The sequence below is a fragment of the Oryx dammah genome, unplaced genomic scaffold (assembly GCF_014754425.2).
Source record: "Oryx dammah isolate SB20612 unplaced genomic scaffold, SCBI_Odam_1.1 HiC_scaffold_27, whole genome shotgun sequence".
In the NCBI taxonomy this organism is placed as follows: Eukaryota; Metazoa; Chordata; class Mammalia; order Artiodactyla; family Bovidae; genus Oryx; species Oryx dammah.
In genome coordinates this window covers 46,720,305-46,748,303 of record NW_024070211.1, presented here as the reverse complement: position 1 = coordinate 46,748,303, position 27,999 = coordinate 46,720,305, and the positions used below count along the sequence as shown (strand labels likewise).

At 37.8% G+C, this 27,999-nt stretch overlaps 1 protein-coding gene across 1 annotated transcript; it reads left to right on the top strand.

Moving 5' to 3' along the window:
• On the top strand, positions 1-27,995 carry SGO2 (shugoshin 2). Its single transcript, XM_040228843.1, has 9 exons — positions 1-133; positions 9,277-9,411; positions 11,552-11,727; positions 12,722-12,799; positions 13,526-13,611; positions 17,064-17,290; positions 18,252-21,401; positions 23,545-23,695; positions 26,076-27,995. The coding sequence occupies exons 2-9, from the start codon at positions 9,279-9,281 to the stop codon at positions 26,089-26,091; spliced, it is 4,017 nt and encodes a 1,338-aa protein (XP_040084777.1). The 5' UTR covers positions 1-133; positions 9,277-9,278; the 3' UTR covers positions 26,092-27,995.
• The last annotated feature ends 4 nt before the right edge of the window (positions 27,996-27,999 follow it).

Genomic DNA, 27,999 nt, shown 5'->3' with positions numbered 1-27,999 from the left:
TTTGCGCCTCCTTCTCAGGACCTGATTGGCTGGTGCGGCGAACGCTAACGGTTACGGAGTTTAAACCCAAGCCCAGGCGGCGAACGCCGGGCTTCGGGACCTGGGTGCTGGTTCCCCCGACCCTGAAAAAGCGGTAAGTTAGTGGCCTATGACATTTGATGTGGGTCCCCCCGTCTGGCGGTATCCATTCCTTTCCCGAGCCGAACCACTGTGCGCTGCCTTCCGCGGTCTCTGCTCTGCCGAGCCGCCCGCGGCCCCGCCCACTCCGGTCGCCGGATCCGCGACTTAAGCTCCGTAGCCGAGGGGCTGCTTCTTGGGAAAGGCGCTGGGTCGTGTCTGAGTGGCTGCTTCGTGTCCTGGGGAATTGAGCGCTCGGTTCTGTGAGGAGGCGAGCCGACAGGCCAGCTCCTGGCAGGAAGGGATTTCTGTTCTTATGACTACTGCTTTTAGAACAATATCTGGTTCACTGTGAACTCTCAGTAAATAGGCTGAATGACTGTTAAGAGACTGCTTACCCAGGTTCTCGGAGGAGCCCTCTCCTTTGGAGCACTGATTTAGAAGGGAGGCTGACTGAAGGCGAAGGGGTGATAGAAGACTGGGAAGAGTTTAGAACTTGAACTGGGTAGGGTCTTGACATACAGGTAGGATTTCGCTAGGCAGTATGGACTGTGATTTTTCTACATGAGGAATTAAACTCAGGAGAATTGGGTATGCAACCGAGTAGCTCTGCTTTAAAGATAGCCGAGATGCTAGCCAGAGAAATAATACATAGGTAATGTTAGTGAGAGCTGTGTGCTATGTCCAATACTAGGCACTGTATATGCATTGGCTCATTAAGTGCCTACAGTGAGATGCCCTTATTTATATTTTTAAAATAATGGTCTAAGTCTGGAAATTGAGACTTGGAGATGCTAGGATCACATAGCTATGAAATATTAGAACTGGGGCACTAAATGTCAGAAATGGAAACCATCTAACCACTATTTTTAATACAGTCGGTGATCCATCCTGGTTCTGAATCTGCTCATTCAACCAACTGAATCAGTGATGGAAAAAATTGGGGAAAATTCCAGAAAGTTCCTAAAAGCAAAGTTTGATTTTACCAATTGCTGAGCAAATATTTCAGTTCAGTTCAGTCGTTCAGTGGTGTCCGATTCTTTGCGACCCCATGGAGTGCAGCACGCCAGGCTTCACTATCCATCAGCAACTCCCAGAGCTTGCTCACACTCATGTTTATCTAGTCTGTGATGCCATCCAACCATCTCATCCTCTGTATTCCTCTTCTCTTCCTGACTTCCGTCTTTCCAGCATCAGGGTCTTTTCCAAGGAGTCAGTTCTTTGCATCAGGAGGCCAAAGTATTGGATCTTCAGCTTCAGCATCAGTGCTTCCAATGAATATTAAGGACTGATTTCCTTTAAGATTGACTGGTTTGATCGCCTTGCAGTCCAAGGGACTTCTCCAACACCACAGTTCAAAAGCATTAATTCTTCGGCTCTCAGCTTGCTTTAATAGTCGAACTCTCACATCCATACATGACTACTGGAAAAACCATAGCTTTGACTAGACGGACCTTTGTCAGCAAAGTAATGTCTCTGCTTTTTAATATGCTGTCTAGGTTGGTCATAGCTTTTCTTCCAAGGATCAAGTGTCTTTTAATTTCATGACTGCAGTCACCATCGGCAGTGTTTGGAGCCCAAAGATAGTCTGTCACTGTTTCCATTGTTTCCCCATCTATTTGCCATGAAGTGATGCGACCGGATGCTATGATCTTAGTTTTTAAATGTTGAGTTTTAAACTAACTTTTTCCCTCTCCTCTTTTACTTTCATCAAGAGGCTCTTAAGTTCAACTTCGCTTTCTGCTGTAAGGGTGGTGTTATTTGCATATCTGAGGTTATTGATACTTCTCCATGCAATCTAAATTCCAGCTTGTGCATCATAGTCTGGCATTTAGCATGATGTACTTTGCATATAAGTTAAACAAGTAGGGTGACAATATACAGCCTTGACATACTCCTTTCCCAATTTGAACCAGTCCGTTGTTCCATGTCTGGTTCTAATTGTTGCTTCTGGACCTGCATACACATTTCTCAGGAGGCAGGTAAGGTGGTCTGGTTTTCCGATCTCTTTAAGAATTTTCCACAGTCTGTTGTGATCCACACAGTCAGAGGCTTTGGTATGGTCAATAAAGCAGAAATAAATGTTTTTCTGGAACTCTCTTGCTTTTTTGATGATCTAACAGATGTTGGCAATGTGATCTCTGGTTCCTCTTCCTTTTCTAAATCCAGCTTGAACATCTGGAAGTTCTTGGATGAAGTATTGTTGAAGCCTGGCTTGGAGAATTGTGAGCGTTGCTTTGCTAGCCTGTGAGATGAGTGCAATTGTGCAGTAGTTTGAGCATTCTTTGGCATTGCCTTTCTTTGGGATTGGAATGAAAACTGACCTTTTCCAGTCCTGTAGCCACCGCTGAGTTTTCCAAATTTACTGGCATATTGAGTGCACCACTTTCACAGCATCATCTTTTAGGATTTGAAAAAACTCAGCTGGAATTCCATCCCCTCCACTAGCTTTGTTCGTAGTGATGCTTCGTGAGGCCCACGTGATTTCAGACTCCAGGATGTCTTGCTCTAGGTGAGTGATCACACCATCGTGATTATCTGGGTCATAAAGATCTTTTTTTGTATAGTTCTTCTGTGTATTCTTGTCACCTTCTTAGTATCTTCTGCTATCTTCTGCTTCTGTTAGGCCCATACCATTTTTTTGTCCTTTATTGTGCCCAATTTTGCATGAAATGTTCCTTTGGTATCTCTAATTTTCTTGAAGAGATCCCTAGGCCTTCCCATTCTATTGTTTTCCTCTATTTCTTTGCGTTGACCACTGAGGAGGGCTTTCTTATCTTTCCTTGCTATTCTTTGGAACTCTGCATTCAGATGGGTATATCTTTCCTTTTCTCCTTTGCCTTTCACTTCTTTTCTTGGCTATTTGTAAGACCTCCTCAGACAACCATTTTGCCTTTTTGCATTTCTTTTTCTTGGGGATGGTCTCAATCACTGCCTCCTGTACAATATCGTGAACCTCTGTCCATAGTTCTTCACGCACTCTGTCTATCAGACTATCAGATCTAATCCCTTGAATTGATATGTCACTTCCACTGTATAATCGTAAGGGATTTGATTTAGGTCATACCTGAATGGTCAGTCCATTCTGAAGGAGATCAGCCCTGGGATTTCTTTGGAAGGAATGATGCTAAAGCTGAAACTCCAGTACTTTGGCCACCTCATGCGAAGAGTTGACTCATTGGAAAAGACTCTGATGCTGGGAGGGATTGGGGGCAGGAGGAGAAGGGGACAACAGAGGATGAGATGGCTGGATGGCATCACTGACTCGATGGACATGAGTCTGAGTGAACTCCGGGAGTTGGTGATGGACAGGGAGGCCTGGCATGCTGTGGTTCATGGGGTCGCAAAGAGTTGGACACAACTGAGTGACTGAACTGAACTGAACTGAACTGAATGGTCTAGTGATTCTCCCTTCTTTCTTCAAATTAAGTCTGAATATGGCAATAAGGAGTTCATGATCTGAGCCACAGTAAGCTCCCAGTCTTGTTTTTGCTGACTGTATAGAGCTTCTCCATCTTTGGCTGCAAAGAATATAATCAATCTGATTTCGGTGTTGACCATCTGGTGATGTCCATGTGTAGAGTCTTCTCTTGTGTTGTTGGAAGAGGGTGTTTACTATGACCAGTGCATTCTCTTGGCAAAACTCTATTAGCCTTTGCCCTGCTTCATTCTGTACTCCAAGGCCAAATTTGCCTATTATTCCACGTACCTCTGACTTCCTACTTGCATTCCAGTCCCCTGTAATGAAAAGGACATCTTTTTTTTTGGTGTTAATTCCAGAAGGTCTTGTAGGTCATCACAGAATCGTTCAACTTCAGCTTCTTCGGCATTACTGGTTGGGGCATAGATTTGGGTTACTTGATATTGAATGGTTTGCCTTGGAGACGAACAGAGATCATTCTGTCATTTGTGAGATTGCATCTAAGGACTGCATTTCATACTATTTTGTTGACCATGATGGCTACTCCATTTCTTCTAAGGGATTCTTGCCCACAGTGGTAGATATAATGGTCATCTGAGTTAAATTCACCCATTCCAGTCCATTTTAGTTCACTGATTCCTAAAATCTCAATGTTCACTCCTGCCATCTCATGTTTGACCACTTCCAATTTGCCTTGATTCTTGGACCTAACATTCCAGGTTCCTATGCAATATTGCTCTTTATAGCATCAGACTTTAATTCCATTGCTAGTCACATCCACCACTGGGTGTTGTTTTTGCTTTGGCTCTGTCTCTTCATTCTTTCTGGAGTTATTTCTCCACTGATCTCCAGTAGCATATTGGGCACCTACCGACCTGGGGAGTTCATCTTTCAGTGTCCTATCTTTTTGCCTTGTCATACTGTTCACGGGATTCTCAAGGCAAGAATACTGAAGTGGTTTGCCGTTGCTTTCTCCAATGGACCATGTTTTATCAGAACTCTCCACCATGACCCGTCCATCTTGGGTGGCCCTATATGGCATGGCTCACAGTTTCATTGAGTTAGACAAGGCTGTGGTGCATGTTGTCAGATTGTTTAGTTTTCTGTGATTGTGGTTTTCATTCTGTCTGCCCTCTGATGGAGAAGGATGAGAAGCTTACAGCAGCTTTCTGATGGGAGAGACTGACTGATGGGGAAACTGGGTCTTGTTCTAATGTTGTGGGGCCATGCTCAGTAAATCTTTAATCCAATTTTCAATTGATGGACTGGGCTGTGTTCCCTCCCTGTTATTTGACCTGAGGCCAAACTATGGTAGAGGTAATGAAGATAATGGTGACCTCCTTCAAAAGGTCCCATGCACGCACTGCTGCACTCAGTGCCCCCAGCCCTGCAGCTGGCCACCACCAACCCACAGTTCCCCTGAGACTCCTGGACACTCACGGGCAAGTCTGGGTCAGTATCTTGTGAGGTCACTGCCCCTTTCTCCTGGGTCCTGGTGCACACAAGGTTTTGTTTGTGCCCTCCGAGAGTCTGTTTCCCCAGTCCTGTGTAAGTTCTGGTGGCTCTGTGGTGGGGTTAATGGTGACCTCCTCCAAGAGGGCTTATGCCATACCCAGGTCTGCTGCACCCAGAGCCCCTGCCCCTCCAGCAGTTCACTGCTGACCCGTACCTCTGCAGGAGACATTCAAACACAGTTCTGTCTCAGTCTCTGTGGGGTCCTGGGTCCTGGTGTGCATAAGGTTTGAGCCCTCTGAGTGTCTCTGGCGGGTAAGGGATTTGATTCTAAATGCGATTTCACCCCTACTACCATCTTGCTGAGGCTTCTCCTTTGCCCTTGGATGTGGAGCGGTGCTGCAGTGACTTTGAGGAAATACCCCACACTTTGAGGAAATACCCCACGTCCAAGGACAAAGGAGCAACTATTTACATAACATTTATATTGCACTTACTACGATTTAAATATAAATACTATGTAAATTTATATTGTGCTTACTACGATTTAGCAAAGGAGTAAAGGAAAGATATAAACATCTGAATGCAGAGTTCCAAAGAATAGCAAGAAATAAGAAAGCCTTCCTCAGCGATCAATGCAAAGAAATAGAGGAAAACAACAAAATGGGAAAGACTAAAGATCTCTTCAAGAAAATTAGAGATACCAAGGGAACATTTCATGCAAAGATGGGCTCGATAAAGAACAGAAATGGTATGGACCTAACGGAAGCAAAAGATATTAAGAAGAGGTGGCAAGAATACACAGAAGAACTGTACAAAAAAGAGCTTCACGACCAAGATAATCACAATGGTATGATCACTCACCTAGAGCCAGACATCCTGGAATGTGAAGCCAAGGGGGCCTTAGAAAGCATCACTATGAACAAAGCTAGTGGAGGTGATGGCATTCCAGTTGAGCTATTTCAAATCCTGAAAGATGATGCTGTGAAAGTGCTGCACTCAATATGCCAGCAAATTTGGAAAACTCAGCAGTGGCCACAGGACTGGAAAAGGTCAGTTTTCATGCCAATCCCAAAGAAAGCCAATGCCAAAGAATGCTCAAACTACTGCACAATTGCCCTCATCTCACACGCTAGTAAAGTGATGCTCAAAATTCTGCAAGCCAGGCTTCAGCAATACATGAACCGTGAACTTCCAGATGTTCAAGGTGGTTTTAGAAAAGGCAGAACAACCAGAGATCAAATTGCCAACATCCACTGGATCATCAAAAAAGCAAGAGAGTTCCATCTGTTTCTGCTTTATTGACTATGCCAAAGCCTTTGACTGTGTGGATCACAAACTGTGGAAAATTCTGAAAGAGATGGGAATACCATACCACCTGACCTGCCTCTTGAGAAACCTATATGCAGGTCAGGAAGCAGCAGTTAGAACTGGACATGGAACAACAGACTGGTTCCAAACAGGAAAAGGAGTACGTCAAGGCTGTATATTGTCACCCTGCTTATTTAACTTATATGCAGAGTACATCATGAGAAATGCTGAGCTGGAAGAAGCACAAGCTGGAATCAAGATTTCCGGGAGAAATATCAATAACCTCAGATATGCAGATGATACCACTCTTATGGCAGAAAGTGAAGAGGATTTAAAAAGCCTCTTGAGAGTGAAAGCGGAGAGTGAAAAAGTTGGCTTAAAGCTCAACATTCAGAAAACGAAGATCATGGCATCTGGTCCCATCACTTCATGGGAAATAGATAGGGAAACAGTGTCAGACTTTATTTTGGGGGGGCTCCAAACTGCAGATGGTGATTGCAGCCATGAAATTAAAAGATGCTTACTCCTTGGTAGGAAAGTTATGACCAACCTAAATAGCATATTGAAAAGTAGAGACATTACTTTGCCAAGAAAGGTCCGTCTAGTGAAGGCTATGGTTTTTCTGTGGTCATGTATGGATGTGAGACTTGGACTGTGAAGAAAGCTGAGTGCCAAAGAAGTGATGCTTTTGAACTGTGGTGTTGGAAAAGACTCTTGAGAGTCCTTTGGACTGGAAAGAGATCCAACCAGTCCATCCTAAAGGAGATCAGCCCTGGGATTTCTTTGGAAGGAATGATGCTAAAGCTGAAACTCCAGTACTTTGGCCACCTCATGCGAAGTGTTGACCCATTGGAAAAGACTCTGATGCTGGGAGGGGTTGGGGGCAGGGGGAAAAGGGGACAACAGAGGATGAGATGGCTGGATGGCATCACCAACTCGATAGACGTGTGTTTGAGTGAACTCCGGGAGATGGTGATGGACAGGGAGGCCTGGCGTGCTGTGATTGATGGGGTTGCAAAGAGTTGGACACGACTGAGCGACTGAACTGAACTGAACTACGATTTAGGGCTTCCCTGGTGGCTCAGACGGTAAAGTGTTTGCCTACAATGCAGGAGACCCAAGTTCGATCCCTGGGTCAGGTAGATCCTCTGGAGAATGAAATGGCAACCCACTCCAGTACTCTTGCCTGGAAAATCCCACGGACGGAGGATCCTGGTAGGCTACAGTCTGTGGGGTCGAAAAGAGTCGGACACGACTAAATGACTTCACTTTCACTTTCTTTCTTTCATACTACGATATACAGTGTATTAGGTATTATGAGTAACATAAAGATAATATAAACTATACAGAAGGATTAATGTAGGTCATATGTAAATATTATGCCATTTTATATAAGGAACTTGAGCATAATGGATTTTGGTATCTGTGGGGTACCTCAATCTCTGTATGGTAAGTCACCCTAGAATGGGTACTTCAATACAGAAGACATGAAGCTGAAGAATACCAGGCATATACTAGTAGCAGTTAGATCTTGGTGCCCACTGTGGCTTGAGAAGAATGGACAAGGGGGAGAAAAAGAGGAGTTTAAATTATAGAAATGGGAAGAAGAGTAGATGGTGAAGAGTTTTAGATTCTATAGATTAATAAACCGTACTGAGGGCAGGAATGGAAGTAGGGTTGGAAAGAAGCTAGTGAAATAATTCAGGTGAGACATGTTAGTACCGGAATCTAGATTGATAGCAGTGGAGATACTTAAAAGTAGTCAGAGTCTAAATGAATTGTGAAGGTAGATTGGGATGTGGGGGATTTATGACCAAGCAACGGGAAGGACAGAGTTGAAGCTCTGAGTGGGGCATGCTTGGGCAGGCCAAGTTTGATATGCTGTTTTAGTTTTCCAAGTGGAGTTGTGGAGTAGATAATGATAGGAATCCAGGGAAGTTCAGGAAACAGTTCCAGACAGAGGACATAAATTTTGAAGTTCTTGACATCTAGGTGGTATTTTAAACCGTGACTATGAATTCACTGGAAGAGTGAGGGTAAATAAAGAAATCTAAGAAGAGAACCTATTATAGCTTAGGAATCTATAAAAGAGACTAAGAAGAAGCAACTAGTTAGCTAGAGGGGAAAAAAATAGCAGGAGTTTGTGGTGTTCTGGTAGCCAACAAAATATCATTTTTGAGGAGGAAGGATAAATTAACCACATTTAATGCTGCTGTTAAATCAAATTAGATGAGGATTGAGAACTGACCATTAGGTTAGCAGTACAAAGGTCATTAGAAACCTTGACAAGTCATTTTGTTGGAATAGAGTGAAAGCCTGAGTGAAGTAGAGTTACAAGAAGATTGGAAACTGACTATAGATACTTTTTTTTTTTTTAAAAAAGGAGTTTTGCTGTAAAGGCTGCAGAAAATGGAATGCATATCTGAGGATGAAGTGGGAATAGTCCCCATAGGTTTAGGTATATCTCTTCTGTTCATAACTCCAAGGTTACACTTCTTATTTTGTGTCACAGTATAGTCTATGCCTACGTTCTATAACTCTGCATTCCTGTGCAGCCTGATCCTGTTTTCTGTACCCAGTGCCTACCTTAGCTCCTGGCAGGCAGACATAATGATATAGATTTGAGTGAAAAAACAGTCATTTACCTTTATAGGATTCTACTTTTAAACCATTTTTTAATTGCATTCATACTTTCAGATTTTATATGAAGGGTTCTGCAAATACTTATGCATGGCAACCCACTCCAGTACTCTTGCCTGGAAAATCCAACACTTGCCTAGACAGAGGAGTGTGGTAGGCTACAGTCCACGGGGTCACAAAGAGTCGGACACCACTGAGTGACTTCACTTTCACTTTATGTACAAAGCGTAGTATTTAAGTCATAATTTACTTCTTAGAGTGTATTTATCAGTTGCTCTTTTTCCCTTTATTAATTAATACTATGATTTTCTGCTTCCTTTCTTTTTTTACTTTAGTGATGGAGTACTCAGCAATGGAAACTAGTTCAATTTTTCCTTCAGGAATTAAGAAACATGTGAAAGACAGAAGAATTTCAAAGACTACTAAGTTGAATGTTTCTCTCGCTTCAAAAATAAAAACAAAAATAATAAGTAAGTGTCATTTGTCTTAAAGTATACTCATATTTTTACTTTTTTCAACTCCTTTCATTTGGGGGTGCTTATGATGATTTACTGTCAGTCATGACAGCTGAATTTTCAGCAGTGAGGCTGGGGGATGGGTGGCCCAAGGCAGCTACCTCCTACACCGCGAAGAAAATGCCAAAGTGACATTTCTGAAAAAGAACTTGAAAAAAGTGATGGATTGTCCTGATAGGTTGTAGCATTTGGATGATGGGTAATCTAGGGGTAGCTGGACTATATAGTGTGCTGTAGTGGGTGATTTTATATAACCAAAGCTCATCATGAGAGCACTGAGCACTTTGGAGACGGGGTTTCATGGATTCTGGAGCTAAGATGTTGGAAGGCAAAAAAAGAAGGTGAGGAAAGTTCCCCAGAATAAATTTGCCTTACTTCAGAAAATTATCTCAATGATTCATCTTCATTTTAGCCTAATTGGGGGAGGATTCCTGCTACTGTAGCACATGTAGAAGGTGGTTGTGCCTTGTGAAATAGCCAAGCCTCCTGAGTATCTTTAACTCATAGTTTTGATCCTTCCAAGGTCTCTAGGACCATCCTTTGTATCAAACCACTTTCTGTAGTGGCAGTTTCCTGTTCTCTTTGACAGGACCACTGCACACCCATTGTTATGAAGGAATACACTGAGTTCGAGGAATGTAACAGCAAAATGTTATTATCCTTTAGCTTCTACAAGTCCTGAACTGGTTCTAGTCTTATCGCCCTTTGATTTGTCAAAGGTGGCTGTCATCAGTGAGATATGTCATTGAATGAAAGTGAAAGTGAAATTGGTTAGTTATGTCCGAATCTTTGCGACCCCACGGACAGTAGCCTTCCAGGCTCCTCTGCCCAGGGGATTTTCCAGGCAAGCATACTGGAGTGGACTGCCGTTTCCTTCTCCAAGGGACCTTCCCAACCCAGGGATGGAACCCAGGTCTCCCGCATTGCAGACAGATGCTTTACCATCTGAGAATAGTGGCATGTAAATCAAAATTGTGAAAAAATAATTATGCTTTAGGTGTACTAAGGGAACCCTGTGTAAGGTGAGCTTTACTAAGGAATTCACAATTAAATTTCTTTGCTAAAAACAGGAAAGCATTCTGAATTAAATTATATTTACATAGTGCGTGTAAAGTGAAGGGATCAAGTATAGATTGCAATAGATGCATAGAAGTAAGAGAGTATTTGAGGTAGGGCTAGAAGTTCCCACAGGGTTTAGATAATCTGTCCAACATTACCGTAAGTATGGCTCCCTTTCACTAGAGGTTTTGAAAAATGAACTTTGGGAGCATTAATGTGTTGAGTTCTGGAGCCACAGAAACTGACTAAAATTTTCACAGATTGGCCTAATTTCACAGATCCCCTAATTTCTCTGGGACATCTTTAGTTACAGCTTCTCTATCCGGCCTCCTCATCAAAGATAGGACAGAGCAACAAGTAACAAGATTTAGATTTTGTGACTGATCTAATTATCTGGAATGCTGGAATACTGTGTCTATGGGCTTCCCTGGTAACTCAGCTGGTAAAGAATCCGCCTGCAATGCAGGAGACCCCGGTTCGATTCCTGGGTCAGGAAGTTCCTATCCCTGGAGATGGGATAGGCTACCCATTCTAGGAGTCTTGGGCTTCCCTGGTGGCTTAGTCAGTAAAGAATCTGTCTGCAGTGCAGGAGACCTGGGTTTGATACATGGGTTGGGAAGATTCCCTAGAGAAGGACATAGCCACCTACTCCAGTATTCTCTCCTGGAGAATCCTCACGGACAGAGGAGTCTGGTGAGCTACATACAGTCCATGGGGTCAAAAAGAGTTGGACAAGCTGAACAACTAAGCACAGCACACACAGCACTGTCTATACTGGAGTCCTCTTATTCCTGACTCTATTCACGAACATTCTGCACTTCTCTCAGCTTTTATTCATCTTGCATCTAGCTTTTATTTCTTCAGTTCCAAACTCTGGGTACATTTTTTTTCAAAACTACATTTGTGTTGTCATTCTCTTCTACCTTCAGCTAAATTTTACAAAGTGAAATCAGTTTTGTTCAAAATAGTTTTACTACGAAATATGAAAACGTATTAAGAATTTCAGTATTAACTCTTACAATTTTTTTTTTTACAGACAATTCTTCTATTTTCAAAATTTCTTTAAAGCATAACAACAGGGCATTAGCTCTAGCTCTTAGTAAAGAGAGAGAGAATTCTCGCATAATTACAACTGAAAAGATGCTATTGCAAAAAGAAGTGGATAAACTGAATTTTGAGAACACATTTCTTCGTCTAAAGCTAAATAATTTGGTATGGAAAGTACATTGTGTTTGAATTCTGAAACTGTATTATTATAGAAGCTCCAAAAATGTTTTTTAAATATGTTATTAGTGTAAAAAAGTTATTGAAAGATTGTGCTATATTAATGGACAAACTGTTAATGGGTAATGAAATAGGTGTCTTGAATTCACATTCTGAATGTGTACTTTGCAAACTAGTATAATACCGTGATCAACATTTGATTGCTTATCATAAGCGAAACTTGATACATTAATATATTTTAAGAAGATTGGATCAATGCAATATGTAAAGCAATTATCCTTCAGTTAAATACATTTTAAAAAATTTAAAAAAAGAAAAAGAAGAAGATTGGTATGTTTTCTCCAGTGAATTGAAAGGAGGGAAGTTCTCTTCAGTGTGTTCCCTCAATGGCAACTTTCCACTGGCTACAAGCCAAGTATCAGTAGAATGAAGATTGTAGTCATTGCTTTTCCTTCTGAATTCCAACTCTGTCCACAGATAGGGCAGTAAGAGCCAGTGTTCAGCTAGGTTACAACTGTAACTCTTAACTCCATAGTGAGTAGAAATTAAAATGGAAAAAAGACTTACTATACTTATTGGAGGTGAAATTCCTATGACTGACAGCCTATGGTCACTTGCCACATGATATATTATTATGAGAAGATTGAAAAATGTAAGAAGGGACTTCTCTGGTGGTCCAGTGGTTAAGACTCCACACTTCCAATGCAGGGGGTGCGAGTTTGATCCCTGGTCAGAAAATTAAGATCCCACATTCCATGTGGTATGGCCAAAAAAAGAGGAAGATTTATAGTTGATAGCTCAAAAGCATTCAAAATATATGTGTGTGTCTGTATGTATGTGTTTGTGTCTATTTAAACTATACAGTGTAACACGTTTTTAGCTCAGTGTGATCTCCGTATTTTTTAAGTCTTTTCAACTGATGGTATTCATAAAAATATAGTAAACTCAAAATTTTAAGTGATTAAAAAGGTCTTTATTTCAGAATAAGAAGCTTATAGAAATAGAAGCACTCATGAACAATAACTTGATAACTGCAATTGAAATGAGCACTCTTTCTGAGGTAAGTAGAATTTATGCTAAATAGTGTAATATTTCTTAACATTACTGAAGATAATTGAGATTAGTTACATAGCATCAAGGTTAGATTCATATCTTAAACTTTGTACAAAGGAATGGAGATAATGCTAATTTTAATTGGCTAACAGCAGACTGTTATTTGATATAATTGGTTATTAAAATTCTTGTGTAAAAATGAACTTCTGATTAAAAGTAACACAAGACTAGACAGCTCAGTGGAACACAGGATTAAACAGACTCAAAAACAAAAGATATTAGTAGAAAAGTAGTATTTCAAATTAGAGAAGAATTGGTATTATTTTAGAAGATAGACACAATTGAAAACCTCTTAGGGAAAAAAGTAGAGGTAGATCCTAGAGCCCATGTTGTTCAAGGATTAACTGAATATGTCGAAATATTGTGTATGCATGAGTATACATGGGTGTAAGCATGGGTATACATGTGTATATTTATTCATAGGCATAGAATAAAGTTTGGGAGGTTATATACCAAAATGCTAGTAGTGATTATCTTTGTATGGCGTGATTAAGGATGAACTGTGTTTACCCTTATCATTTTATTATTCTCATTAAACTACTGAAGGCTGAACACAAGAATTGTTCCATTACTATTAATATCCTTGTATAATTTGGTACTTTAATGACAAACATGGTTTAATGAGATTAGAAATTTCATTCATTTTCATTTTCTTTGTTCTTTTCAAAAATAGTTCCATCAGAGTCCCTTTCTACTGCCAAGTAGCAAGAAGAAACGGGTTAGTCAGCAGTGTAAATTGACACGTCTTCCATTTGCAAGGTAATTGCTTCACAACTTGTTTAAATATTGACTTGACTTGCACACTTCTGCCTGAATTGGACTTTGAGTAGTTTTTATTTGGACTGCTTCCTTGAAACAGAAAAACATTTAAAAATAAAGAATGACATACGCATCTATATTGTACCAGTGAAAGAAATTAAAGGTATCATCTAATGGAATTCAGTTTTAAACTTTGAAATAATAATGTTCAGCTTTCCCATAGTTTCTGGAGAGGAAAGTGGCACAGGTACACCTTGAGTTACCTGGGTTTGAATTACAGCGTTTGAGAGCACTTAGATTTTCATGTAACAGTCATTGTCTGTGTGTGTCATACAGTGTTCAGGTTGCCTATTAAGGCAGAAATGAGATGGTTTGTGGTATCTCGCTACAGTAGGTTGTATTTGGTCATCTATAGAATCCTGCTATTCTTCAGTTCCTTCTTTTCCTCCAGGTCACCACTGGCCTCATGTTTTTTGTTGGATATATCTGATAACTATTTCTACCTTTACTATCTTGCATACTACTCAGACTTTAACTTTCATCATTACTATTCACCTGACCAAAATTCCCACTTATTGAATAATTTGATTATAATCTTAGTATCCTTGCCTGGAGAATTCCATGGACAGAGGAGCCTGGAGGGCTACAGTCCATGGGATCACAGAGTTGGACACGACTGAGTGACAAACACTTTCACTTTTCACTATCTTAGTAAATACCCTATTTCAAACCTATCACTTTTAAAGACAGTTATTGAGGTCCAGAGAGTTTAAATGACTCAGTGAGTTAATAGCATTGATCAGAATGGTCTTATCTCTTTTAAACAGTGTTCTGTTACATAAATTACAGGTTTAATGCATTTATTCAAGTGTACAAGTAAATGCACCTATGTATTGAAGTGGTATCTGTACCATAGTAAAAAAAAAATGTTTATATCTATTGTATCATTTTCTATTCGTTCCACTTTGTGCCATTGTTCTCTCTTTTTTATACTGTTGCCACGCCGCACCTGTACATTTTAATTAATTTAGTTTTTAAATGGTACATTTTATTGTCTTGTAGGTGCGCAGTTCTTTTTCAAGAAAATCTTGACTGTTATTATACATTATATACATTATTATAAATTATACTGCATTATTTCATATAAATTTATGAATTGTGTTAACTTTTCCTCCAGAAAATTATTTTTTTAAGTAAACTTTTGTTTGAAGTATAATATATATTTTTTAAAAGTGCAAAAATCATTAGAGAATGGTGAATGTTCACAGTGAACACTATGGTATAACCAATACTCAGACCAAGAAACAGAATATTGCCAATACCTCAGATATCCTTGTGCCCCTTGCCAATCACTACGCACTACCCACCCAAGAATAAATATTATACTGACTTTTTACATTGTAGATTAATTAATTTTGCCTAGCTTTGGATTTCATGTAATGAAATCATACAGGATGTATGATTTTTGTCTCCGACTTCTTTAGCTCAGCATTGTGTCTGTGAGATTCATTCATATTGTCCTATGTAGTTGTAGATCAGTCTTTCTTATTGCTGTGTAGTGTGCCATTGCATGATTTTTCCATGATGTTTTCATCCTTCTGGTTCTTTTTATTGTTGTTAATTTGGTTTCTTATAAGTAATTCTGCTGTGTTTCTGCCTTTTGATTAATATATGTATACATTTTTTAGGTATATATTTAGAATTGCTGGAGTTTAATATATTTGGCTTTGGAATAATCTGTTAAACAATTTTCTATAGGGATTATACCAATTTATATTTCTAGCAGCAATATATGAGAATTTTTATTGTTACGTGTCTCCAACAACACTTGTTATTGTCCATCTTTTTCATTTTAGTCATGTGGGGAGTGTTATAAGTATTACACTGAAGTTTTAATTTCCCTGATAATTAATGAAGTTAAGCATCTGTTTATATGTTTATTTTCTTTCTATCAGGTTATCTTTTTTTGTTTTACAGGTTTGTAATCTTTCTATACACCATGTATAAATCCTTTCTGCATTTCAAATGTTTTTTACCCTGTGGCTTGCCTCTTTACTCTCTTAGTGGTATCTTTGGATGAATCGAATTTATATATGTATATCTATTTGCACAAAATTTGAGACTTCCCTCTCCACTTGTCCTGTTATTTCTCTCATCACACACACTTTACAGCAGTTGTAGTTGTCCTGAATTCTGACCTTGAACTAATAAAAACTAGATTTCTAACTTTTAGAAAATGTGGCACTGAGGTTTGTAAACAGTGGGAAGCTTGTTCTTTTTCCAAGTGCCAACCTCTCTTTTGTATCTAGTTGCTTTTTATAGACTCTCCAGTGACTTTGGGTAGTTTTTTATATTTCTTCTAGAATTTATAGCTTTTATACAGTATCAAATTTATAGTTTGATATGGTTGATTCAATAGTAACTATTTAGCCATTTTGTGAAGCAGAACCTCTCCTCTGTTTATTTTTACTAACTTGTTTCTTTAAGTGATATAGATATTTCCTCCCAATAGTTGTTCTATTAATAGTTGCCTTTAAATATTTAACAAATATCTTCTATTTATTTTATCATCATCAGTAATTTTAAAATATCTATAATTTGGCATATAAGGCAAAATCTTTATCGTTGGAGTCTATTACTCTTTATTCTTTGAATTCAAAACAGTCATTTTGTCTAATTGGGGCTTCCCAGGTGGTGCTAGTGGTAAAGAACCTGCCGGTCAATGCTGGAGACATAAGAGACACAGGTTTGATCCCTGCATCTGGAGGAGGGCATGGCAACCCACCCCAGGATTTTTGCTTGGAGAATGCCATGGACAGAGAAACCTGGCAAGCTGCAGTGCAGTCCATAGGGTTGCAAAGAGTCAGATGCAACTGAAGGGATATAGCATGCATACACGCACACACTCTTTATTCTTTGAATTCGAAACATTTTGTCTAATTATTTCTGTAGCTTTCTGTATTTTTCCCCCCATAGATTTAATTACTCTAGGAATATGGCTTTAGTTTACATGGATACTTTTTGGAAACAGCAAATTTTACAGCACACAAAACTTTACATACGATTGTATAGGAAGAGTTTGGGGTTTTCCATAGAACTAATTACAGGAAAATTATAAATATTATACATGAGTATTTGTAAGTATGTTTGAACTTTATTCATTTCATTAGTATTATTATCCTAATAGCTCAACCAGGGATTATATCATTTATCTCCTTTTGGAACCATTGGAGAAAAGAGGATAAGAAGCATTCCTGTTTTATTCCAAGTTCTGTTCTATTAGAAACTACCTGTTTCCTTCCTATAATTGCCTTCATTGAATGCAAAATGGTACCAAGATGTGTTTGTGGATGGCTCTTAAATAAATAGAGTGTAGAAACAACTATCCATGTAATTTTCTAAATAATTCTTATAAAATGCAAAATTGCCCATTCATTCTTACTTGCCCTTAGGGTTCCATTAACTTCAAATGATGATGATGATGAAGATAAAGAGAAAATACAGTGTGATGACAGCACCATATCGAAGACATCACCTGATAGTCCCTCTTTGGTATCAGCAAGACCAGTATCAACTCAGAATAATCTGAGATTGCTATTTGTTAAAGAAAATGATCAGAATGTTTGTAGTGTAAATGATTCAAAACATATTTCTTCTATTGTTGATATACTTCCCAAAGGTGAGATATTTTTAAAGTTCATTTTGAGTATCAGTATTAAAGAGTTAACATTCATCAGATTTTCTTCTTGAGGGCTATCATATATAAACAGTTAATAAGTTAGATTTCTTATGTTACAGATTTACTAACTTATACCATTTAAAATTTCTGGTGAAAAACTTAATTTAAAAGTAAATGCTGACAAATGTGAGGTCCATAGTGGCTAATACTATTACTTTGGAAACAGTATTTAGAAATGAGCTGCCCTAAGAGCTTTTTGTGGGATCTTAGCTTATGAATTAAAAGTATGTTATTTAGTTAAATCCTTTCCTTTTCATAGATATGAAAATTGAGACTTTAGATAGGTGTAGTGAATTTTTCAAGATATAACCAGTACTGGTAAAGCAAAAACTTGAGCCTGGGTAATGGTTGAGCAAGAAAAAATGGTGACACATATTTTTATGGTTTTTAAAATAATAATCCTGTGATGTAGTCTGGGTTATATATTTGACATAGAATTTCAGATTGGCCTATGGGACCATAACTATATTGAGTTTGGAGTTTGAATTATTTTCCATTCTAAAAATGTATGTGAGTGTGTGATTATAATTTTATAAATTTTAGCTGCTTGCTAATAACATTTTGACAATAAGCCTTATTAGAGTTATCACTGTTATTTGGGTTCATTTGCTGGCCTCCTCCCACTTAGAAACTTACATTAATGTTCATGGTTTTACTGCTGGCTATTCTCCGCTCTACACTTGAGGCCAAGGCAGACTGAATTCCCAGTACATATTTTCTGTTGATAGAAATGTAAAATCTGACTTATACCTACTCTAGTCAGTTCTACTTTATTTTTTATCAGCATAGATTCTTCATAATGTAAGTTATCTAAACTTACATTGTCAGAAATCGTTTCTCTGAAAGTAATAAATTACTTGTTACTACTTATTTCTGAATTTTGTTTCTCTTTATTTTACAGAAAACCATTCCCACTCAGACCAAAGTTCTAGGAGCTCTCTAACAAGTGAGAAGAAAAATGCCCAGGCGATTAGCCACAAAAAAGAGAAGTCATCTCCTAGTAATGTGACTAAAAGGAAAAAACGTGTTTCATCTTGGGAGTCAGATAATCCTGCAGACACTCCCTATGTAACAGATTTAGATCAACAACAGGTTTCAAGTCCAATATTAAATTGGAATAATGAGATAAAAGATTATACTAATGAAACAAATACAATGCAGAGAAACATACTGTGCCTTCCTGCCTCATCTGAGTCTGCAAGTGAACCTCCTACAAAAGGCGTGAATCCACTTCAGGGTAATGACTTTGAGTTGCAGAAAACTGTGTATGATGATGACATGGATTTAACTGCTAGTGAAGTCAGCAAAATTATTACAGTTTCAGCAGGCACTAAGAAGAAAAGAAAGAAAAATCCAGATGATTGTGGAATGAAAACTTTCAGAAAAGTGAAAGATCCAAGCTCTGAAAAAAAGAGAGAAAGATCAAAGAGACAATTTAAAAATTGTTCAGGGGCAAATATTGAGGGAAAAATTGAAAGTGGACCAGAAAGAAGATCTGTTGACCTGGATGTTGAAGGGGATTCAAGAGATCCAAATTTTATCTTCAATACTGAACAGTTGACTCAGTTGAACACGCTGAAGAAAATAACCCTTCCTAATGGCTTTGATCAGGGTGACAAACAAAGTATGCAGTGTAACAAAAAGAAGAAAAGAATTCATGTAACAGATGAGCAAGAGGAAACATACTCTTTCTCCCAAAGTTCAGATAAATTCCAACAGGATAGTAAATTTGATTTGTGTCTGAGTTCTCTAGCTTGTAAGAAGAGTAAAGCTTCTAGACAGACATTTGTGATTCATACGTTAGAAAAAGATAACTTATTCCCAAACCAAAAGGTTCAAGAAACCACCTCTGAAAACCTAGGTGTCACAAATGAATTTCAAACAGCTTATCTTTCCAACAAAGGTAATCCAAAGTTATGTGATGATGAGACCCAAAATATGTTTGATTTGAAAAAGCATGTCACTGATACACAACCCACTCAGCAAAATGAATCAAAAATAAATAAGGTTTGGCAGAAAATAAATCGGAAAACAGAAATAATTTCTAAAATGAACCAAATACTTGGGGATAATACTAAAGATGTGCAAAGCCCAGAAAAAGGTAACTATTCCTTCCAAACCCAAGAGGATAAAGAAACCATCTCTAGAAATCTAGATGTTTCAAATGAGTTTCAGAAATCTGTTCTTTCCACTGTCAATAATGGAAACCTGTGTGATTGTGAAACCCAGAATGTGTTGGGTTTGCAAAAGCAGATCACCGACGCATACCCTGTGCAGCAAAATGAAACAAGAATTAATAAGACTCTTAGGCAGAAAGTAAATCGGAAGACAGAAATAATTTCCACAGTGAATCATTTAGATAACACAAGTGAATATTGCCCAGAAAAGGGTAAAGAAATCATCCCTGAAAACCTAGTGGATACATGTGAGTTTCAAACACCCAGTCTTTCTTCCAAAGGCAATAGAGACCTATATGACTATGACACTCAGAATGTTTTGGGGGTGAAAATGTATGATCATGATATACAACCTGCTTGTCAGAATGAATCAAAAATAGATAAGAAGCTTAGGCAAAAGGTATGTCGGAAGACAAAAATCATTTCTGAAGTCAACCAAATATATAAGAGTGATGACAAAGGCAGGCATGACCCAGAAAAAGGTAACTTACTTTCTCTAATCCAAAAAGATACGGAAATCATCCCTGAAAACCTGGAAGACACAAATGAGTTTCAGATAGTTGACCCTTCCCCCGGAGTTAATAGGAACCTATGTGATTATGAGACTCAAAACCTTTTAGGGGTGAAAAAGTGTGTTAGTGATACTGGGAAGCAAAAGGAATCAAAAATAAATAAGAGACCCAGGCAGAAAGTAAGTCGGAAGACAGAAATAATTTTGGAAATGAACAGAAAAAATGAGTTTAACAATAAAGGTATATGTGACCCAGAAAAAGGTGACTTCTCCCTAACCCCAAATAATGAAGAAACCATTTCTGAAAACCTAAAAGTCACACAAGAATTTCAGACAATTTATCTTTCCACCGAAGATGATGGACATTTATATGATTATAAGACCCAGAATACGTTGGAGTTGACAAAGTGTGTCACTGATAAGCAACCTACTCAGCAGAATGAATCAAAAATAAATAAGAACCTTAAGCAGAAGCAGAAAGTAAATCGGAAGACAGATATAATTTCTGAAATGTGCCAGATATATGAGGATAATGATAAAGATGTGCATGGCCAAGAAAGCTATACAAAAAATCTTGATTTTAAAATAAATAAACAAAGACCTGAAGGCCAAGCTGTTATTAGTGGATACTGTATGGAAATCAACAGTGATGAGAAAGAAAATTGTGATGAAATTTCAAATACTTATAAACCAATTAAAAAGCATGGGAAAGAATCAGACAAGGCAAAGAACATTTTGGCAAAAGGTGACAACATACCTGTTTTGCAGTTGACAGGTTCTTCACAGATGTCTGTCTTAGAACCAGGTTTAAAACATATTACTGATGAGGCAGATTCTGACACTGGAAACCAAATGGAATCACATAGGAGCTCGAAGCTAAGCACTAAAACTCTGAATAGAAAGAGAGAGAGCCACTTTGTGGAGGTGACGAAGGAAGGAGAGTGCCAGGTCAAAAAAGTAAATAAGATGACATCCAAATCAAAGAAGAGGAAGACCTTCGAAGATCCTTCTCGGGATAGTCATGAACTAATGGAGAGGATATCCAACACCATTCAGGAAGTGTCGGTTGAACCTGAGTATGCTGTTAAGGGAAAAAAGTTAGAAAATGTGGAAACTGTCAAACCAGACTTTTACACAAAAATGTTGATATCTTTATCTCAACGTTATTCACCTAGCAGACAAGATTCTTCCTGTAACAGTGTTCTTGAGGGTTCAGTACCTTTGAGTATTTCTTCTGATAAAAATCTGAAAGAAAATTTTGCCCCAGAGAGCTCACCTATCTTTCAAGTAAGTGATGAGGTACATGAGAAGATGAAAGACATGAAATTTAAAGTCGACCAGAGAACACAAAGATCAGAAATAGGTAGGTCCATACCCAAAGTGACGAAGTCTTAAATTATACATATATTCATTTAGCCAGTAAAGCTTTTCTTATTATAACTGATTTTTATGGAATTTTAAAGTAATGTATAACTATGTAGCCTGATCTATAGAAGCAATATGGAGGAATTTAAAGAAAGCTTAATACTTTAAGGTAACAGTGAGAGTGGCTTGGACATTCATGTATTTTGGCCTTTAGCACAAAGTTGTCTGAGATGACATTGGGCAGATGATTTCCTTTTTCATATTTTTGAAGGAAATTGAGTGTTTTAAATGTGGCAGCAGAGGATAAGATGGTTAGACACCATCATCAACTCAGTGGAGATATATATATATATACATATATATATATACACCTGCTATATGTTAGTCACTCAGTCGTGTCCAACCCCATGGACTATAGCACACCAGCCTCCTCTGTGCATGGCATTCCCCAGGCAGGAATATTGGAGTGGGTTACTGTTTCCTTCTGCAGGGGATCTTCCCAACCCAGAGATCAAACCCCAGTCTCCTGCATTGCAGGCAGATTCTTTACCATCTGAGCCAGTTGAGCAAACTCCAGGAGATAATGGAGGACTGAGGAGCCTGGTGTGCTGCCATCCATGGGGTCATAAAGAATTGAACACAACTAAGCAACTGAACAACAACAATAATGAACTGCCCTAGTTTGATTTTACCAAAGACAATTGCAAATTTCTTAAGGACAGGACTGTCTCCAACAGCATACATTTAGTATGATCAAAACATTATTCTAGGGACTTTACTGGTGGTCAGGTGGTTAAGACTCCACAGAGGCACTGCAGGGTGCACAGGTTTCATCTCCAGTCAGGGACCTATCTTGCATGGCACTGGGTAAAGCCAAAAAAAAAAGTGTTTTAGAGGATTAAAAATTAAGAATACCAGCTCCCTTTCCTCATCCATGTATGGAAAAGTACAGTGTTTAAACATGGCAGATGCTTTAATAAAAACACATGTGAAGGGATGTAGTGATGGGGAATAGTTTTGGCTAGAGAAACTTGCAGAAGCATCATCAAATACATAGCACTTTAGGACCTGAAAAGATAGATAGGATTTTTAGGTGTAGTGTTTCTTAGTTTCTCCAGTTATTAAAATAATGCTCATTGCATAAAATTGAAAGTAGAGAATCAGAAAATAGGAAAGACCATCACCCAGAAGAAATGCAGTCAACATTTTGCTATATGCATGCAGACTTGAATCTATGCATTTTAAAATACATATTTGAAACATTACTTACCTCACTTTTTCCTCTTAACATTTTTTTGTTATTAAGGACTTCCTTGATAGCTCATTTTGTAAAGAATCTGCCTGCAATGCAGGAGACCCTGGTTTGATTTCTGGGTTAGGAAAATCTGGAGAAGGGATAGGCTACCCACTCCAGTATTCTTGGGCTTCCCTTGTGGCTCAGCTGGTAAAGAATCTGCCCACAGTGCGGGAGACCTGGGTTCGATCCTTGGGTTGGGAAGATTCCCCTGGAGAAGGGAAAGGCTATCCACTCCAATATTCTGGCCTGGAGAATTCCATGGATTGTATAGTCCATGGGGTCACAAAGAGTTGGACACGACTGAGCAACTTTCACTTTGTTATTGGAAATGTTGCTATGTTGGACAATTCCCATATCAATTAAATTTTTCTACCAGAAGTGTAACATTTCAATAGATGTATGTAGAACACTAGGATTTTTATGGATAAGACTGTTCCAGGTAAAAGGAACACTGATGCAAAAGAAGTGCAAAGGTCTCGAGTTGCAGGACATTGTAGAGACTGGTGAGCTGCCTTTCACCTGTTTCTCATGTTGCCTTTCGCAGTGTGAGCAGTCACTGACATCGAATTGAATCAATTTCTATCCCCCTAAATGATTTTAGTGTAAAAATATTACAGGCTACTACTTTGATGGTTTGTTTTAAATAGTAAGTCTCTTCCTCTCATTATTGTTAGGAAAAAAAACTGATTTACAGATAATTTCAGTGCTACTTTTATAAAATTCAAAGTTATAACTTGATTACATTGAAACATTTGATACCAATCATTTATAAACCAGTAAATATCCTATATATATTTCAATATCTCTACTATTAAAAATATTTTTGAAAACATACTATTTTCAGGTGTTAGAATGCTACAAGACTTGACAAATACCAGTTTTGTTTCAAATACCGCTGCTAAATTTGAAAACAAGGTAGAAGACCTATCTTCAGAGCTGCCAAGCCGAAGAAGAAGGTGTACTCCTCTCTCTTTAAAGGAGCCAAGTCTCAAAGGGTGAGTATTTCAATGACGTAGAAGTGATTTCAGTGTGGTGCTATAAAATCCATGCTTTTAAAAGGATTCCTGCCTGTATTTGAACAGTTTTGAGTATGAATGTCATATATTATTGCTGACATGTAATAACCATAGTATGATATGGGTAAGATTTGCCTTTTATTTTAACAGGCTTAAACATTTTTTGTTGCTTATAATTTGCAAACTCCTTGTTAATTGTTACCTCTCTTTATTTTTTATGTTGTCTTTAGAAGAATTCATAGTGGTTTATATGTCCTTTAGTCTCAAAGTGTAACAGCCCTCTTTTTTTTTAAACCTCAAATATACCCTCAAAGAGAGGGAAAAGTCCCCCACCCCACCCCCCACCATTTATCCATCCCTCAGCTTTGAGAATTACCAATATTTTGCCATATTTACCTTTACTATCTGTTTTCTGTTGTAGTGTCTTTAAAGCATATCCCTAATATTGAGTCATTTAATTCCTAAAACACTTCTGTGTGTGTATACCTAGAAAATAAAATATATATATATACACCTAGAAAATAAGAACTTAATAAAACTGGACAACAGTAATCACAACTAGAAAAATTATCAGTAATTCTTTGCTATCATCTAATAGCAAATCCCTATTCCCATTTCCTTGATTATCTCAAAAATGTCCAAATGCCTTTTACATATGTTTAATTCAAAAATCCTATTTTTTCCAGGGATAAATAGCTATTTCAGAGAACCTGATCATATTTTAAAAGGATAGAAATATCCTCAAATTTTCTCTTTGCATTGTCTCAGTGTTTGCTTCTTTATAAAATTAGACATTGATTAACATGTATTTTTAAAAAATAACCAGCAGATGTCAGTAGTAAGAGAGTGTGCAAGAGAAGCCAGTCAAAAAATGAAGGACTAAGGGCTTTTCTAAAAAACAGCTTTTTGAGCTATAGTTCACATTACCATATATTTCATCCATTTAAAGTGTACAGTTCGGTGGTTTTTCAGTAGATTCACAGACATGTACACCATCACCACAGTCAATTTAAGAACACTTCTTCATTTCAGAAAGAAACCCCATGCCCTTTAGCTATCATTGCTGTATCCCTCAGCCCTAGACAACCAACTGATCACCTAATTCCTATCTCTACAGATGTCCTCTTCAGCCATTTCATATGAATGAAATCATATAATATGTGGTCTTTGTGACTGGCCTCTTTCACTGAGCATAATGTTTTCAAGATTCATTCCTGATGAACATGTATGAGTAGTATTTCATTCCTTTCTATGACTGAATAAAATATTCTATTGAAAATACACCACATTTTACGTATCCATTTGTCTGTTGATGGTAATTTACTTGTTTGCACTTCTTGGCTATTATAAATAATGCTGCTGCAAACATTTGTGAGCTTTTGTCTATATATGTTTTCATTTCTCTTGGGTATATGCCTAGTTGTGGAATTGCTAAGTCATATGGCATGTGTGTGCACACTTACATTGTCATGTCCAACTCTTTGCGACTGTTTGGACTGTAACCCACCAGGCTCCTCTGTCCATGGATTCTTCAGGCAAGAATACTGGAGTGGGTTGCCATTTCCTTCTCCAGGGGATCTTCCCAACCCAGGGATCGAACCTGCATCTCCTGTGTCTCCTGCATTGGAGGCAGATTCTTTTATTCACTGAGCCATCATGTTTGTTTGAGGAATTGCTAGATGGTTTTCCAAAGCTGCAGAGAAGTATAACTTCTTTCATCCCTACTGCCCTATTCCCATTACTCCTACTTTCTACCCTATTTTATTACCTCCTGTGGATAACCAGTTCCTTTTGTTTCTAGGTTATGTATTTCTTGTGCACAAATAAGCAAATATGTGTATATCCTCTTTTTTCTTGCATAAAGGTAGTAAGTATACCTAGCTGCTTTGGGGACCTTTGCTTCTTATCAATTCATTCTAGAAATCACTCCATATCAATTTGGAGAGATTTTTCTCATTCCTTTCTATAGCTGCTACTACTGCTGCTGCTAAGTTGCTTCAGTCGTGTCTGACTCTTAGCGACCCCATGGACTGCAGCCTACCAGGCTCCTCCATCCATGGGATTCTCCAGGCAAGAGTACTGGAGTGGGATGCCATTGCCTTCTCCAATATATGCTAAAGTTCATAATTAAAAGGAAATACATAGTAAAACATGTAATGTATAAAACCTGATTTGATTAATTTCTCTTAAACCTCATCTGTAATTCCCCCATCATAGAATATTTTAAATATGTGACACAGCTTGTGGTTTGAGGAATCTGCATTTTATTTTTATGATGCAGCAATTTTCCTTTCCATACATTGCAGCAAAAGCATTAGTTTTAGGTGGTTGTTAATCTTCCTTTTTTTCTACTTTGCAGGAAGATGAGAAGATGAGGTGAATTTATACATTCTGGTTTTCCTGAATTCTCAGACGATAGCAGTTCAAAACAGGGATCTAACTAGGATCAAGAAGATGAAAAGTTCTGGTGGTTTTTTTTTTTTTATCTGCTTTTTTTATGAAGTGTTTATTTTTATGTGTAGATAATATGCATAAAATAGCTATTTTGTAATATTAAGCACTAAGTTATTTTGGTCATCTTATAACTTATCTTCCTGCTCATTTAATCTCCTTTCAACCAAACAACCTTTAACTAAACAATAGCTATTAACCTTTTAACCAAATAAACTGTATTATAAATACTTTTGCACTTATTATCTTGTTATACACCCAACTACCTTGTTTTATTTTGTTTTTAAAACCATTCAGTAAATGTGAACACCTATAAGATTTTAAAAGTCACCTTCTGCCCTGGCCAGTTTTCTCTCACTCTTCATTCTTAAGCTTTCAAAATTACTTGTTTACTGTCAGCTGCTGCATTACTTCCATTATATGTAATCTGATGACTTGAGTGGGTTGATCTCTCAGGTGCTTTTGAATTTGATTTTTGTAACTATAAAGATCACTTATTATTCCAGTATTAAAAAGTAGTAAATCCTATTCATATCTGAGATTAACAAACATAGCTTACTGTATTGAAATGATTAATAAAAATCTATTCTGCCTAGATGGAAAAGCTTTCTTATATCCAGCAACTAAATATCCAGCAACTAAAAGAGTGAGCCCAAGAAATCTACATTTTGTTTAACAAACACCTCAGATAATTCTGGGGCAGACTGTCCTACGACCAAACTTTGAGAAACAGTTATAAGACTACAGAGTCCCACAGAACTTATTTATCAACAGTGTCTTGAATGGAGGCTACATCCTTTATTAAAGGAACAGTTTACACTGGTTTCAAGCTTAGCACCCTGACAGTTTTTCCTTTCCTGTACTATTATTATTTTAAGGCTTTGAATCTCTGGCATTATCTGGTATTTGGTTTCCTAGTGTTTCTATTTTTTCCTCCTTTCCATGAGGTTTGTCTTTTTTTTTGTTGTTCCCATGCAAATTATTTTTCATTGTATGTATCAGACTTACAATCTTTTATTGTTGGAACTCAGACACATTAAGAAAGTTTTCCTGTTCCTAGATTAAGAAAGATATTTACCCATGGTTTCATTTTGTTTTGACGTTTAAATTTCTGATTCATGTAGATTTTGTTTTATGGTGAGATATGAACACAATTTTTGACCTTTTCCCAAAGGATCCCCCGTTAATTAAAAAGTCCATGTTTTCCACTACTGATTTGAAGTGCCACATTTTTCAATGTTGTATTTCCATATACACTTAAACTTAATTCTCAATTTTCTGTTCCCTCTACTAGTTTCTGTCTTTTTATGCCCCTCTATCATTGTCTTATAGGGACGTTAGGGGAGTTTCAAAACTTCCCTCATGGAGGTTTTCCACATTTCTTGATGCCTTGGCATTCTTTTTTCCCGGTAATATGTATAAATGGAATCTTTGAGTCTCTTTTCTAATCGATTATCACTTGTATATTTGAAGATTATTGATTTCTGTATGTTAATTACTAAACTCTATTATTGTTTATACTATTTTCCAGATATATATACTTGAAAACCAGTCTATTTTTCCTCCTTTCTCTCCAATTCTTAGGCCTCTCACTGCTTTCTGTTATGTAACTGCATAGCTGTTACCTTACATTTAGTGTTAAATAGCAGTGAGAATGGTGGATATCATTGTCTTGTTCCTGATTTTGATAGGAATGCCTCTGGCTTTACCACATTAAGTAAGATGCTGTGGAATGAGCTGGTTGTGTATGCTTATAATCACATTAAAGTATTACCTATCAATTATTATTTTATTCAGTGCTTTTTTAATAAATTATGAATGAGTGTCAGATG